At 36.0% G+C, this 12,500-nt stretch overlaps 1 protein-coding gene across 4 annotated transcripts in view; it reads left to right on the forward strand.

The window, feature by feature from the left end:
• The window catches only part of Vps13 (vacuolar protein sorting 13C), an 81,099-nt gene that overhangs the window by 66,472 nt on the left and 2,127 nt on the right, over nucleotides 1-12,500 (forward strand). For 3 of the 4 annotated variants that reach the window (XM_086540445.1, XM_086540444.1, XM_043031805.2), the window contains 16 exons: nucleotides 141-252; nucleotides 644-870; nucleotides 1,193-1,364; nucleotides 1,587-1,667; nucleotides 1,790-1,925; nucleotides 2,272-2,450; nucleotides 2,624-2,743; nucleotides 3,062-3,189; nucleotides 3,391-3,586; nucleotides 3,858-3,975; nucleotides 4,113-4,234; nucleotides 4,928-5,097; nucleotides 6,959-7,076; nucleotides 7,222-7,359; nucleotides 7,800-8,417; nucleotides 10,428-12,500. The exon at nucleotides 10,428-12,500 is cut by the window's right edge. In XM_086540445.1, the coding sequence (XP_086396571.1) occupies nucleotides 141-252; nucleotides 644-870; nucleotides 1,193-1,364; nucleotides 1,587-1,667; nucleotides 1,790-1,925; nucleotides 2,272-2,450; nucleotides 2,624-2,743; nucleotides 3,062-3,189; nucleotides 3,391-3,586; nucleotides 3,858-3,975; nucleotides 4,113-4,234; nucleotides 4,928-5,097; nucleotides 6,959-7,076; nucleotides 7,222-7,359; nucleotides 7,800-8,417; nucleotides 10,428-10,481 (2,689 nt within the window). In that variant the 3' untranslated portion in view covers nucleotides 10,482-12,500. The remainder of the gene's footprint in view (nucleotides 1-140; nucleotides 253-643; nucleotides 871-1,192; nucleotides 1,365-1,586; nucleotides 1,668-1,789; nucleotides 1,926-2,271; nucleotides 2,451-2,623; nucleotides 2,744-3,061; nucleotides 3,190-3,390; nucleotides 3,587-3,857; nucleotides 3,976-4,112; nucleotides 4,235-4,927; nucleotides 5,098-6,958; nucleotides 7,077-7,221; nucleotides 7,360-7,799; nucleotides 8,418-10,427) is intronic. The other variant, XM_043031813.2, reaches the window with a different exon arrangement.

Here is a 12,500-nt window from a genome sequence, read left to right on the forward strand (position 1 = left end):
TGGCTAAGGACAAGATCACTGCTGTTAATACGATGGTGACTTCTGTTCTAATATCTACCTATGTGTGCACCTACCTGTATACATATATATCTATTTATGTATCTGCCTATCTTTCTATTAATATATTTCTAAATTTGCAGCCATGTGAAGCCCCAGTCTATACAGCACTATACATGGAGTGACCCTGGAGGCTCACTTCAGTTGGTGTGGGCTTGTGGGGCTGGGAAGACCACTCAGCACTCACTTGACAAAGTAAGTCTTGCACTTCTCTTTCCAGGCTTAAGTTTGAACAGAAAGCTTGTGATGGTGATTTTACACACTCACTTTTCATGTTTATCTTCTGTTTGATTGTATATTTTTGCCCTTTGTGAATTATTTTGATGTAATAAGCTATTCTTTTTTAACAATGTTATATGCTTTTACAATCCTGTACAAGAAGAAATGTCTAGGTGATGTAATATCTTCAAAAAGAGCAGATTGAGATGAAAAAATGCTATAATATTTTAGAATTGAAAAAAAAAAAAAAAAAAAAATAGATTTACACTAGATATTTGAGGGTAGTAAATAGGACGACTGACAAAATTTTTTGTTGATTTGGTTTGGTGACATGTACAAGACACTTCCATCCTTTTCTACTAAATAGGACGAGCGTGGCCAAATGAATGACGACACAGTGCACTGGGTCGTGTTCCTCTTTGGAAACCAGCGGTGCTTGCTCTTCACAGACGAGATAGAGGTTGCCACGGCCGCCTTGAATGCTGTTGAATCTGAGCGCATCAACCAGGAGCTGAAGTTCTCACTAAGCAGTATAGATCTTTCATTAGTTGATGATGTTAAGAAGAAAGAGGTTGCATACATGAGCTTGGCCAGGTAAGATCAAGAGACAGAATATTATTCTGCCTTTTTGCCAGTATTTCAATGTCTTTGAGTAAATTGTGGGATAGTTGGTTTACCAGATCCAGTACTATAAGAAGATATGTAAGGGTTCTCCTTCATTTATGATAATAGTTGAGATATGTGAATGAGGTAAATGGAAAAAGGTGTGTTATTCTGTATTTCTTTTTTCTTTTTTTTTTTGCTATTTACCTAAAAATTGCTGATAATGATTTAAGATATTTTTTATTATTTTTTTTTCTTCAAAATAATGAAGGGTAAGTTCAGAACTGCCTAGAGTAACCGACTTTGTTTACAGCTCTGGTGTTGTGTGGGAACACCGTAAGATCAAGGGGAGAAAGTACCGTCCTTTCACACAGAACCAGACAAACGAGCTGGAAATCTGCCACAACTTGTATCAGGCTCAGCTAAAAACATTTTCAGGAGGTGCTCCTATTCAGTCATACTTTGTGATCAGAGATAATTTTGAGGTAAGTGTTCACGTTACAGATTTTACCGGTATCTCTTCAATGCATGGTCTAATGTTCTAGCACTGGGAAAGGTTACTCGTATGTACATATCATGATTTTTTAGAATTTTCAGGCTGATAGCAGTGCAGTTATTTGAAGTACATATTATGTGTGCTTAACCAAATGCTAAAAGAAATGAAAGATTTTGGAATTAGATTTATCATTTGTTTGCTCTTCTTTTAGGTGGATTTTGAAAGCATGACAATCTTCAAGCCTTTCCACAAACACATTCGAAGAACATTCCAACCTGGGATTTGGTTTGAGGTAAACTGTGATTTCAGTGGATTCTTTGGTTATGTGGATATTTTGCTAATAAAGGTTGAATGCTTATTATTATTATTATTATTATTATTATGATTTTATTATTATTTTATTTTCATATATAGCTGCGAACGTCTCCCCACCAACGACAAGTCCATCTGAAAATTAACAGTCTCCAGATTGACAACCAGATGACTGATGTGATGTTCCCTGTTGTGTTGGCAAGAGTCCCTCCCCCGAGAAGTGTCATGGCTGAGACAGGTGTGTATTCCGTAGTGGAAAAACAAGGTAGTCCATTGTTTTCCTGTTTTACTTGACCTCGAACCCAATACAAGTATGGAAATATTTTCTTTCTCGACTTTAGCACGTGTTATTCAGGTGAACTGAATATTTAATCTATTTTTAGTATATTAAAAAAAAAAAATGCATGTTTTAATTGACTGATTGAGAAATAATGGCCTATTGATTGACTATTTATTTACTAAGTGCATGAGAAGCTATCTATGAATAAAACAAAACCATAGTAGACAGTCAGTGTTCCCAGCATCATGGGATAAATTTTGCTTCAAGGTGTATATAGCATTTTTCCCTCTCTCCTCCCCTCCAGTCGCCAAGCCATTCTGTGAAGTTAGCATCGTGCAGAGACTCACCTCACCAACCTTCTCTCAGTACAAGTACCTGGCAATGCTCATTCAAGAATTTCACATCAAGGTTGAGCTGCCTTTTGTGTATGCTATCATAGAGGTGCTGTACCCATCAAAAGATGTCTCGGACAGTCTCTATTCGGTGAGTTGCCTGCAACTGAAACTAGTGGCCTTCAGTCCTCAGGTGATATTGCAAAGGATATGCTGACTTTGTGGTGGATGGAATTGAAATTTGTTTTGAATGTTTCTAATCTAGGAAGTTTAAATCAATATTCACATGTTCTGAGAGCGTAAAAAACAAATGTCCCATTTTAGATGGAGGAGTTTGATGAGGATAACAAGCTTGTTCGGGAAACTTTGACGATGCGAGCCCAGAGCCAAGCTATTAGTGGGCAGAAGGACTATTACGACCTTTTGCATCTTTCTCCTATTAAGGTAAGAGACAATTGTTGTTCATCTTCTAAAATGTAACATTTTTGCTAGGGGATCAGGTTAATGTGAACTGAATATCAGTCACATAAATGTATAGTTTGAATTATGCTACTGATGATATTGGTCATACAAATTATTCTTGTGTTAAGTTCTTAGAAACTGAAAAGAATAAAAAAGGACTTCAGTACACTTCTAAAGACAGAAGTATGCAAAAGCATCCTCCCCCCCACTCACACACATATGGATTTTTATATTCATGATTATGTTGTTTGTCTGTCCTCATCAATATCTCATTTTCTCTTACATTGTTTGCTTGGCCAGATGCACCTGAGCTTCTCATTGAGTGGGTCAGAGTCGGGAACCAGTTTGCCAGTGGGAGGTCAGGTCATTCACCTCTTCCTGGAGAGTGTTGGAGTGACCCTGACTGAGGTCCAGGATGTTGTCTTTAGGTTAGTCATCACTTGTTACATGTAGCTATTTAAGTGATTACTTTTAGAAAAATTTAAAAGAATCTATGTGTGAAAATGATAAGCAGTGTGCCGACATATGCATCCCAAAAGGCTAGAAAAATAATCATCAAAGATGTGATTTAGGCCATTAGCTTTGTGCATCTGTTCTTGACCAAAGATTTATACCATAACACATTACAGATTGTCGTACATGGAACGGCAAAATAAGTGGATGACGTGGGGCCAACTCTCACAGGAGATGATAAGCCACTACAGAGGACAATTCTTGATGCAACTCTTCAAAGTTGTGCTCGGACTGGATGTTATCGGCAACCCGTATGGCCTTGTCGTAGGCCTGACGCATGGGGTGGAATCCCTGTTTTATGAGCCTATTCAGGTTTGTGATATCTGCTTTGTAAGCTGATGATTTATTTTATTTTTTTATTAGGTGATATGTCTATTGTGACTAGAAGATAATTGTGGTGTATCATATGAATGTCTATGTGTTTTTATTTCATTTGTATAAGGATTATGTTTTATGCTTTAGCTATTTGTAGTAAGTTATTACATCATGATAGTCTTCAGAAGTAAGTAAATATATTGGAATTTTAGTCATTGACAAAGAAGTGATAATGACATTATATTTTATCTTTTTTATTTGCATATAGGGTGCAATTGAAGGTCCAGGGGAGTTTGCTGAGGGAATGCTGTATGGCCTGACCAACTTCATGGGAGCAACGGTTGGTGGTGCAGCAGGGGCTGTGTCTCGCATCACAGGAACCATTGGCAAGTAGTTCCATTTGTTCCCTGCAGGAGGGTACAAATGACTTTTATTTCGTGCTGCAGAAAGCCATGAAATAGGATTGACTTTCAGTGGAGATCTGTTTGGACATGTATTGATAGGTATTGCTCTCCTTGTTAAGGCAAGGGAGTTGCTGCCTTGACCCTTGACGACGACTACCAGAGAAGGAGGAGGGAAGCCATGCACCGCAAACCAGCCGATGGAATAGAGAGCCTTGCCAGAGGAGGGAAGGGAATGGTCACGGTCAGTGGTGCAGATTTTGTTATACTCCTCTCTGCTTTTGATTTGCAGTTAAGGATAGATATAAGTGCTGCAAAAATGGGCCAATAAGTTATTCAGTTTAGATCTTACATGGATATATATTTGTAAAATGCCTTACAGGAATTTTATAATGGGATACTGTAGTGCACTCTGGGCCCCTTCTCAGGCCCCATTTAGACAAGTGGTGGCCCCACTTGGACCACTAAGCCTGGCTATGATGCAAAAGGAGGAGATCTTAGGCCCCTTTGTGTATCTATCTGTCTGTCTGTCTGTCTGTCTGTCTGTCTGTCTATCTGTCTGTCTGTCTGTCTGTCTGTCTGTCTGTCTGTCTGTCTGTCTGTCTGTCTGTCTGTCTGTCTGTCTGTCTGTCTGTCTGTCTGTCTGTCTGTCTGTCTGTCTGTCTGTCTGTCTGTCTGTCTGTCTGTCTGTCTGTCTGTCTGTCTGTCTGTCTGTCTGTCTGTCTGTCTGTCTGTCTGTCTTTCTCTCCCTCTCGCTCTCCCTCTCGCTCTCGCTCTCGCTCTCCCTCTCGTGTATGTATGTACGTATGTATGTATGTATGTATGTATGTATGTATAGCATGTTGTTGATACATTTTTATGTTTATAGCCAAAAGTATTCCGTGGAGATTGATCTTAGTTGACTGGATCAAGACCTGGCTTTATTTCTATCACAAAGGGTGTGTTTGATGGAGTGACAGGAGTGTTCCTGAAACCCATTGAAGGAGCGAAAAAGGAAGGCGTGGAAGGGTTCTTCAAGGGGATGGGTAAGGGCATGGTCGGCCTCGTCACTCGTCCAGCGTCGGGGGTCATCGACTTTGCCAGCGGGTCATTTGACGCTGTCATGAGGTGAGGATGGCACTGGAAACGCAGGCTCAGGAAGAGGTCTTTTCTTGCTGTGGCTGCGTTCTCTGTCACTTTTGTTTTTCCAATTTTTTTGTAAATATGATTCTTATCTCTTTGTTGGTGAGCAGGGAAAAGTATTATTTAGTACATAATTGATTTACCTATGGTAGTGATTGCCATGACCGTTGTCATTAGTGTTTTGATGTTTGTCCCTCTATATTTCCTCTTTTTCATGATATACCTAATGCCATTTTCCTGTTTTTTTTTTGTTTTTTTTTTTGCTTTCCTTGTCTTTATGATGTAATCTCTACACTCCATCCATGGTCACTGTGTTGACTTATGACAAATGTCATGAGGGTATGAATGAGAAAGAATAACTTAATTACATCACTTTTTCCGTGAACTTACTCATTCTGATTCATGCGTGGTTGTCCGTGTCCCTTATTATTCAGTGTCTCTTTGTATTTGTCATTGTTATTGCCTTATCCTTTTTTTTTCTAATACCCTTTTTTTTGTTTTTGTTTTGTATCCTACATTTCTTTTACAGATACTTCTATATATCCTTGTCATTACCTTGACCTTGCCATATTAATTTATTTCTTCTCTGCACTTTCCTTACTGTTGGTGTTTCCATAGCCATAATCTCAGTACTCATAGTCCTCACTGTTGTGAATTAATTGTGTTCCATTGATGATATACTAGTTTGAAGATTGATATTTTCAGTTATTTTACATTTCCAGCTCCGAGAGTGGACTTTTTTTCAAGGCTCTGAGGTATATTTTAAAAAGTGAAAGTACAATAGAAGTGTGCTTTTCTTATCAGATATAGTTTTTTTTTTTTAATGCTTTGGGCATTCTCTTATGCACTGTGCTTGTTTGATTATGCAATGGGAGCCTGTCCTATATTGGATTATTCTTTGGAAAGGGGAGAAGAAGAATGTAAAGGAATTAAAATGTGAAGGATCTGGAGATATATTTATCAGGGAAAAATACAACTTTCTGTGTTGATTTAGAAGTAATAATAAACTAAAGTTCATTGACTAGGAATAAACCACTGTATTGCTAAGAAAGTTTTTAATGATTTTTATCTCATCATTATATGAATTTAAAGCAGTTTGGTACTGTAATGATTACAGTTCCTCTTGCATGCCTGGTACCTTGGTAGTGAGGTGCATCTCACTTCATGATTACAATAGACATTTTGCAATAGCCTAATGAGTATATTAATTTGCTACCGCGTGTAATGGGCGTTGTGATTGCTGTGTTAAGCTGGGAGTATTGTATGTGTATTGTTCTTTATTGATTGTGTGATATGTCAAAAAGGAAAAAAAGAAATAAAATATAAGAAAAAGAGAAAAAAAAAATCAGATAAATGTTTATCTCAATAATGGACTTCAGAATTTACAGTTTTGGGTGTTTATATTTTTATAGTGATTAAAGGGTGTTATTAAGTTGTAATCGTCCAGTGCTTTTGTGCTTGTTGTATTAAATAGTTTTTTAGCTGCTTTAAGTGCAGTTCTTTGCATTGTTTTAATGGGTTGAGTGCAATGTCAGTGAGGGTGGCTCTGATATGGTTCTGATACAGTAACTACAAGCATAGTTACTCAAGAGATTTTTGCATGGAAAGAGAGAATTTACATACTAGAGCAAGATGGAATAGTGGGACGCTTGGCTACCCTAAAACACACACACGCACATGCACACGCACACGCACACACGCACACGTGCACACATGCACACGTGCACACGCACACACGCACACACACACACACACACACATACACACATACACACAAATATATGATTTATCATTAAAAAAAAAAGATATAGAAAGAAAACGACTAATGTGTTTCCTTTTACAACAGAGCTACAGAAGCAGGTGAAGAGACGGTGGGTCGAAGGCGTCCATCGAGGTTCATAGGCCCTGATAATGTTGTGCGACCATACGTGCAACACTTTGCCGAGGGAGCCAAGTTACTACGCGTGAGTGAGGGCGTTTCTTGATGATGATGTCGGTAATGTAAGAGCGTTGTAAAAAGATGAAATGCCTAGAAATCCAAGAGGTTTTGGTTTCACTATTGTTGCATTCAAACTTCCTTCAAGATTTTCCTTCTCTTTCTCCCGTCAGGAATTGGAGAAAGGTCGCTATGCTGAAACAGATGTCTATGTGGGCCACGCTATCATCGCGACGAATCGCTCAATGCTGATTGCTACAGACAAGAGGATAATGTGTATTACGCGTAATGACATCCTGGGTCACTGGAAGGTGTGTTTTGGTCTGTTTCTTGCTAATTGTTTTTTCTTCCTGGTCTTTTGTTTTTTTTCTGATTGTTTTCTCTTTGTAAGGGAGGCATATTTTGTTATATAGTTCCCAAAGTCTAGTGTATTCAGTTTAACAAGATTAATGATTCATTCTTGCAGTAATTTTTCAGATAGTGTTAAGAGTTTGTAGAATAACAGAAACCTTTTAAATTGCCTATTCTTGTCTTGCACAAATTCAGTACAAAGGAAATAGTTTGAAAAGATTTGTCAGTATATGAGATACATAATATATATGAATATATAATATATATATATATATATATATAATATATATATATATATATATATATATAATATATATATATATATGTACATATATATATATATATATATATATATATATATATATATATATATTTTTTTTTTTTTTTTTTATTTCCTTAGGTTGACTGGCTTCATGTGTATGAGGACCTGTGTGAACCACCATTCATTACACCCAAAGGATTGCGGTTGTCTGTCAGACAGGAGAAGAAACGTGTTTTGGGTGTGTTTGGTGGTGGAGACAACTCAAAGCTAGTCTCGCTAAAAGATCCCGAGGAAGCCAACGTAAGTTTCCAAAATAGAGGCTCTTCTATAAATGTGATGCACAGTAGACAGCATGGACGTACAATGCATGGTGTACCTCCAGTGCCACTCACCTCCACTGGTCCTAGTAGCACACATAGTCTTCGCTCTAGCTCGTTCACACCCAAAAGACCATCCACTAGTTTGGCCAGTGAGCATGGAAGGCAAACCCAGAGGCGAAGGGGTCTTTTCGGTGTGTTGGGAGCCCTTGGCACAGGTGTGGTACAAGCTGGCAGAGGTGTAAGCCAGGGCATTTCTCAGCTGGGTAATATTGGCTCACAGGGGAGAGGAACGGCACCCAGGAATGAGGTCAGAGGGCACGAGGAACAAGGATCCCCAGCGACTCGTCATTCCACAGAAGTGTCAGGTCTCGATAGGGAGATGACGGAAGACCTTGTCACCTATATTCCGATTCCATGTGCGGCCCTGGAGACGCAGGTACATTTGTTCAGAGGAGGTTGCCTACAAGTTGGTGGCTTTCAGAGGAAGTTCTTACATGGTTTTTCGGCTCTTGTGTCTTGGGCGTGTGTCTGGCGTGTGTACATTTTTGCTGAGAAGCTTCCTTTGGTTTGAATACGCTTGATTTGGGTACCATTTTGGGTACCCACTGATGATGGTGACATGCAGTGTCCACTATGGTTACATTCTATTTTTAAATAGTTCCACAAGTACTTAGTCATCAAGGAATCAGTTGTCATTTGTCATTGTCATCGTCATAATCATTATCATAATCATAATCATTATCATTATTATCATTATCAATATTGTCATTATCATTATTGTCATTATCATTATCATCATTATTATCATTATCATTATCAGTATTTTCATCATCATCATCATTATTATAATAATTAGTATTATAATTATTATTATTATCATTATAATTATCATTATTATCATCATAATTATAATAATGATAATAATAATAATTATTATTATCATCTTAATTATAATAATGATAATAATAATAATTATTATTATTATCATCTTTAGTTTCATTATTATCATTATCATTTTTATTATAATTTTCATTATTATTTTTGTTATCATTTTTATCATTATTTTTATCATTATTTTTATAATTATCATTATTATTGTTACTTTTATTATTATTATTGTTATTATTATTATTATTATTATTATTATTATTATTATTATTATTATTATTATTATTATTATTATTATTATTATTATTATTATTATTATTATTATTTGTAGTAGTAGTAATAGTAGTAATAGTAGTATAATGGTAATAATGATTATGAAAATAATAATAATGATCATTGATTTTTTTTATTGCGATTCCTGATTAAGCATGCAGAAGTGCATACTTTATTGATGTATATATTTTCTTGCAAATGTAAATACATGAATGCGCACAGGCATGCAAACATGCAGGCAGCTATGCATGCATCCTCACATCCATGCATCCACTCAGACATACACACATGCCTCCACAAAAAAAGTTTGTCTTTGGGTTTTGTTTTGTGCGACTTTACTTGTGATGTTTATGCGAATCTGGAGTTTGTGTCCTGTTTAACTCTATTAATCACAATCCATTAGGATATTGAGGAACATCAAATGCTGAATGAATATCTATGCTGTGGCATTGTAACAATACACAGACATGACCAGCTTTCAGAGGATTTGAAATGACTACATAGAGCTAAGACAGTTTTGAAAGGAAAAATGATATTGAAAATGTTAATAAATGCATTAAAATGATAGAAAAGGGTGATCAAATAAGGATAGTTGACATCATACTTATATCTTTCCATCGGTAATCAGATTAAGGATCATATAAGGACAAAGTCTAGCATAGGGCTCATAAAATGGTAATGTTTTTTCGACATTAAGAACGTCTTTTCATTGTTCTCTTTCTCAAATAGTATATAGAGGAGCCTTAACCAGACTTTTGATTCTTTTGTTATGTGTGTGGAGAAGCACATCAGATGCTTCAAAGGAAAGGGACGTAATCATGATACGAACGCTAATGTGCCCATTTCAAAAAAGTTTATTTGATAGTAATTCTGTGGGATTTGAAGAGCTGTTTACAAAATATCATTGTTCAGAAAGTTCGAGAGACCTAAACATAGTGTGATATTGGCTTTGGTTGAATCTTTTAGTCCTCATTCTTTTGCATAATATTAACTATTTATGTGGTTTGCCTTTATGTGGAATTATTCAGTTGCATTTTTCACATGTATGTATATGTATATTACAACAGGGCTTGAAAATACTGTTTGGGAAAATTATTTAATTGTATATACATTTCATATCACCCTCATTTATTTTTTCTTTAAGTATTTTATAACTGAATATTTTTTGTTTTTACAAATGACTAAATTTGAATACTTCATCGTCATCAATATCAATTTTTATTATTTTTTTATTTTTTATTAGTTCATGTGAATTTGTCCTAATCAATGTTTTTCTCTTTCAAAGGCATTCCTCTCAGCAGTGATTGAAGCTTACCAGAAGACCAAATCCTCAAAGTAGCCGACCGATGCCGGGAAGGGGCACTTACAGTCTCACTTGGTGTAGTAGGCACACCCTGTACCTTGGCTGCACAAAAGGACACTCGCGTTCCTATTTCATGTGGTGGAAGTATTCGAGGGTCTTCAATAGATCTCTTGCCTTTCGCAGTTATGATGGCCATTATTTAGGTGAAAGAAAAAACGAAAGAGCAAAACGGCCACACTAAAATGAATCTTAAATGTTCTGAAAGTTCTGAGAATATGAATGAAGGATCATCACCCAGGACTTTTGAACTGTTTGCATGCTGTATGGTAAAAGTTCACCAAACATCTTCATATCTTCTTCATCATCATATGAGAGTTGTCAAGTTTGTATCAGAGTGTTCCAGTGGGTTATCATCAGGGATGTTTAGCACCAAGATTAAATTAATACTTTTTCTTTTTACAATGATTCAGGGCTTGCATGAACATTACATTAGCTCAGTGCTTTTCCAGTTTTATATTAAATCAAGTTCTGTAATATATCAAAGGTTTTTGCATTGGCTTTTGGTCTGTGCAAGCTATCTGCTATGCATAATTCTACCATAATCTTATGACTTCACCAGTTGCTATATTTATGAAATGATTCTTCTGTAATTAATACATGTGCAGAAATGATATTTTATGATATTTTTGGATACACAGAAGAACATAGAAAAATGTATGATAAATAGCAAGAATTTATGTGTATATTCATCGCTATTGCTGTTATGATTAAGTTCTTGTCTCGTACTACTAAAAACTATAGTCTGATTTTTTTTTCTTAGCGTTGTGAAAAAAATAGGGACTCGTAAGGAATGATCATTGTTTTCAGTATACTAGATGTTACACACACATGTAGTTACAGTATATCATAAGATTACTGAAAATGAGTGACTTTTGGTAGTAAGATTATGTAATACATTGGATGACAAGACAATGTTTATTCAGCATCTAGTAAGTAGCTTTGATAAGCAGTGATCAGATTTTTTTATTTATTCCAATGCTTTCATCAGAATCACCTTTAGATTATTTTGGAGACCTGCTGTAAGATTTTCTTTAGAGGTTTTATGAAAATTAGGCATATACAAAAGAATATACATAGGACAGCAGACTTGCTACTGATTGCATAAATACAGTGTTGAATAAGTTGAGATCATGTATCTTGAAAAACATACTGAAGGTCAGAAGAGGATTTTTGATGAAAAGGAATTATAGAGCAGGGCAGATTCTCATCATTAAAGCATAATCTTGTAATCAGTAAATGTGATAAATGAAAACCTGGAAATAGAAACTGGTTTTCAGGTAACCAAAGAAACTGTTTAATGAGGTATATATTTTCATTCTACTTAGCTGTACATTCAGGGAATATGTTGTGATACAGACAGTCCTGCAGAGAGAACTTGAACGAACGCTACTGTTATTGTATATGCGTTACGTTTCCCTTGATATACCTTTGTTGTGTATGTTGATTTTTGTTGTAAAACTGGTGACTTTTTTTTTTTGTTTGTTAATATTGAGGAGTTCATATAATGCAAAGAATATCAAAGGAGAGTATATAGATATTTGTTAAGGTTCCCCTTTGTGCTGCAACTTCTTCCTCAGAGGTTAATGGATGCTTTTGTTGTTTAACCTAAGATGACTAGTTACAAAGGAGATGTTCTTTCTTCTGCAAGAGAAATGTAACTAGATTTTCGCTTTAATTAACGACAAGGCTGTCAAATTCATCTATTTGCTTGGCTAATGGGCAGCCTCAGAAAACAAACATGACTCGATTGTGATAAGACAGAAAAGAAGTGTAGGCCGTAAATTAATTATGTTTGGGGTAAGATCCTTTTTTTTTTTTTTTTTTTAATGACTTGAGTAATGCAATTGCTCGTGCGTTTAGTGCTTTGATGTGGAAGTTTTTTTATATGATATTTTGGAGTTGTATCTCCTTTCTCGTGACTTATTTTGTTTGCAGACCTTTGTCAGTGTTGACGGTTTTCTTTGCACGAGATTTTTCCACACTTGTGATTTTGCA

The sequence above is a fragment of the Penaeus japonicus genome, unplaced genomic scaffold, assembly GCF_977035675.1.
Source record: "Penaeus japonicus unplaced genomic scaffold, GWHDUDI00000001_assembly GWHDUDI00000010, whole genome shotgun sequence".
Classification (NCBI taxonomy): Eukaryota; Metazoa; Arthropoda; class Malacostraca; order Decapoda; family Penaeidae; genus Penaeus; species Penaeus japonicus.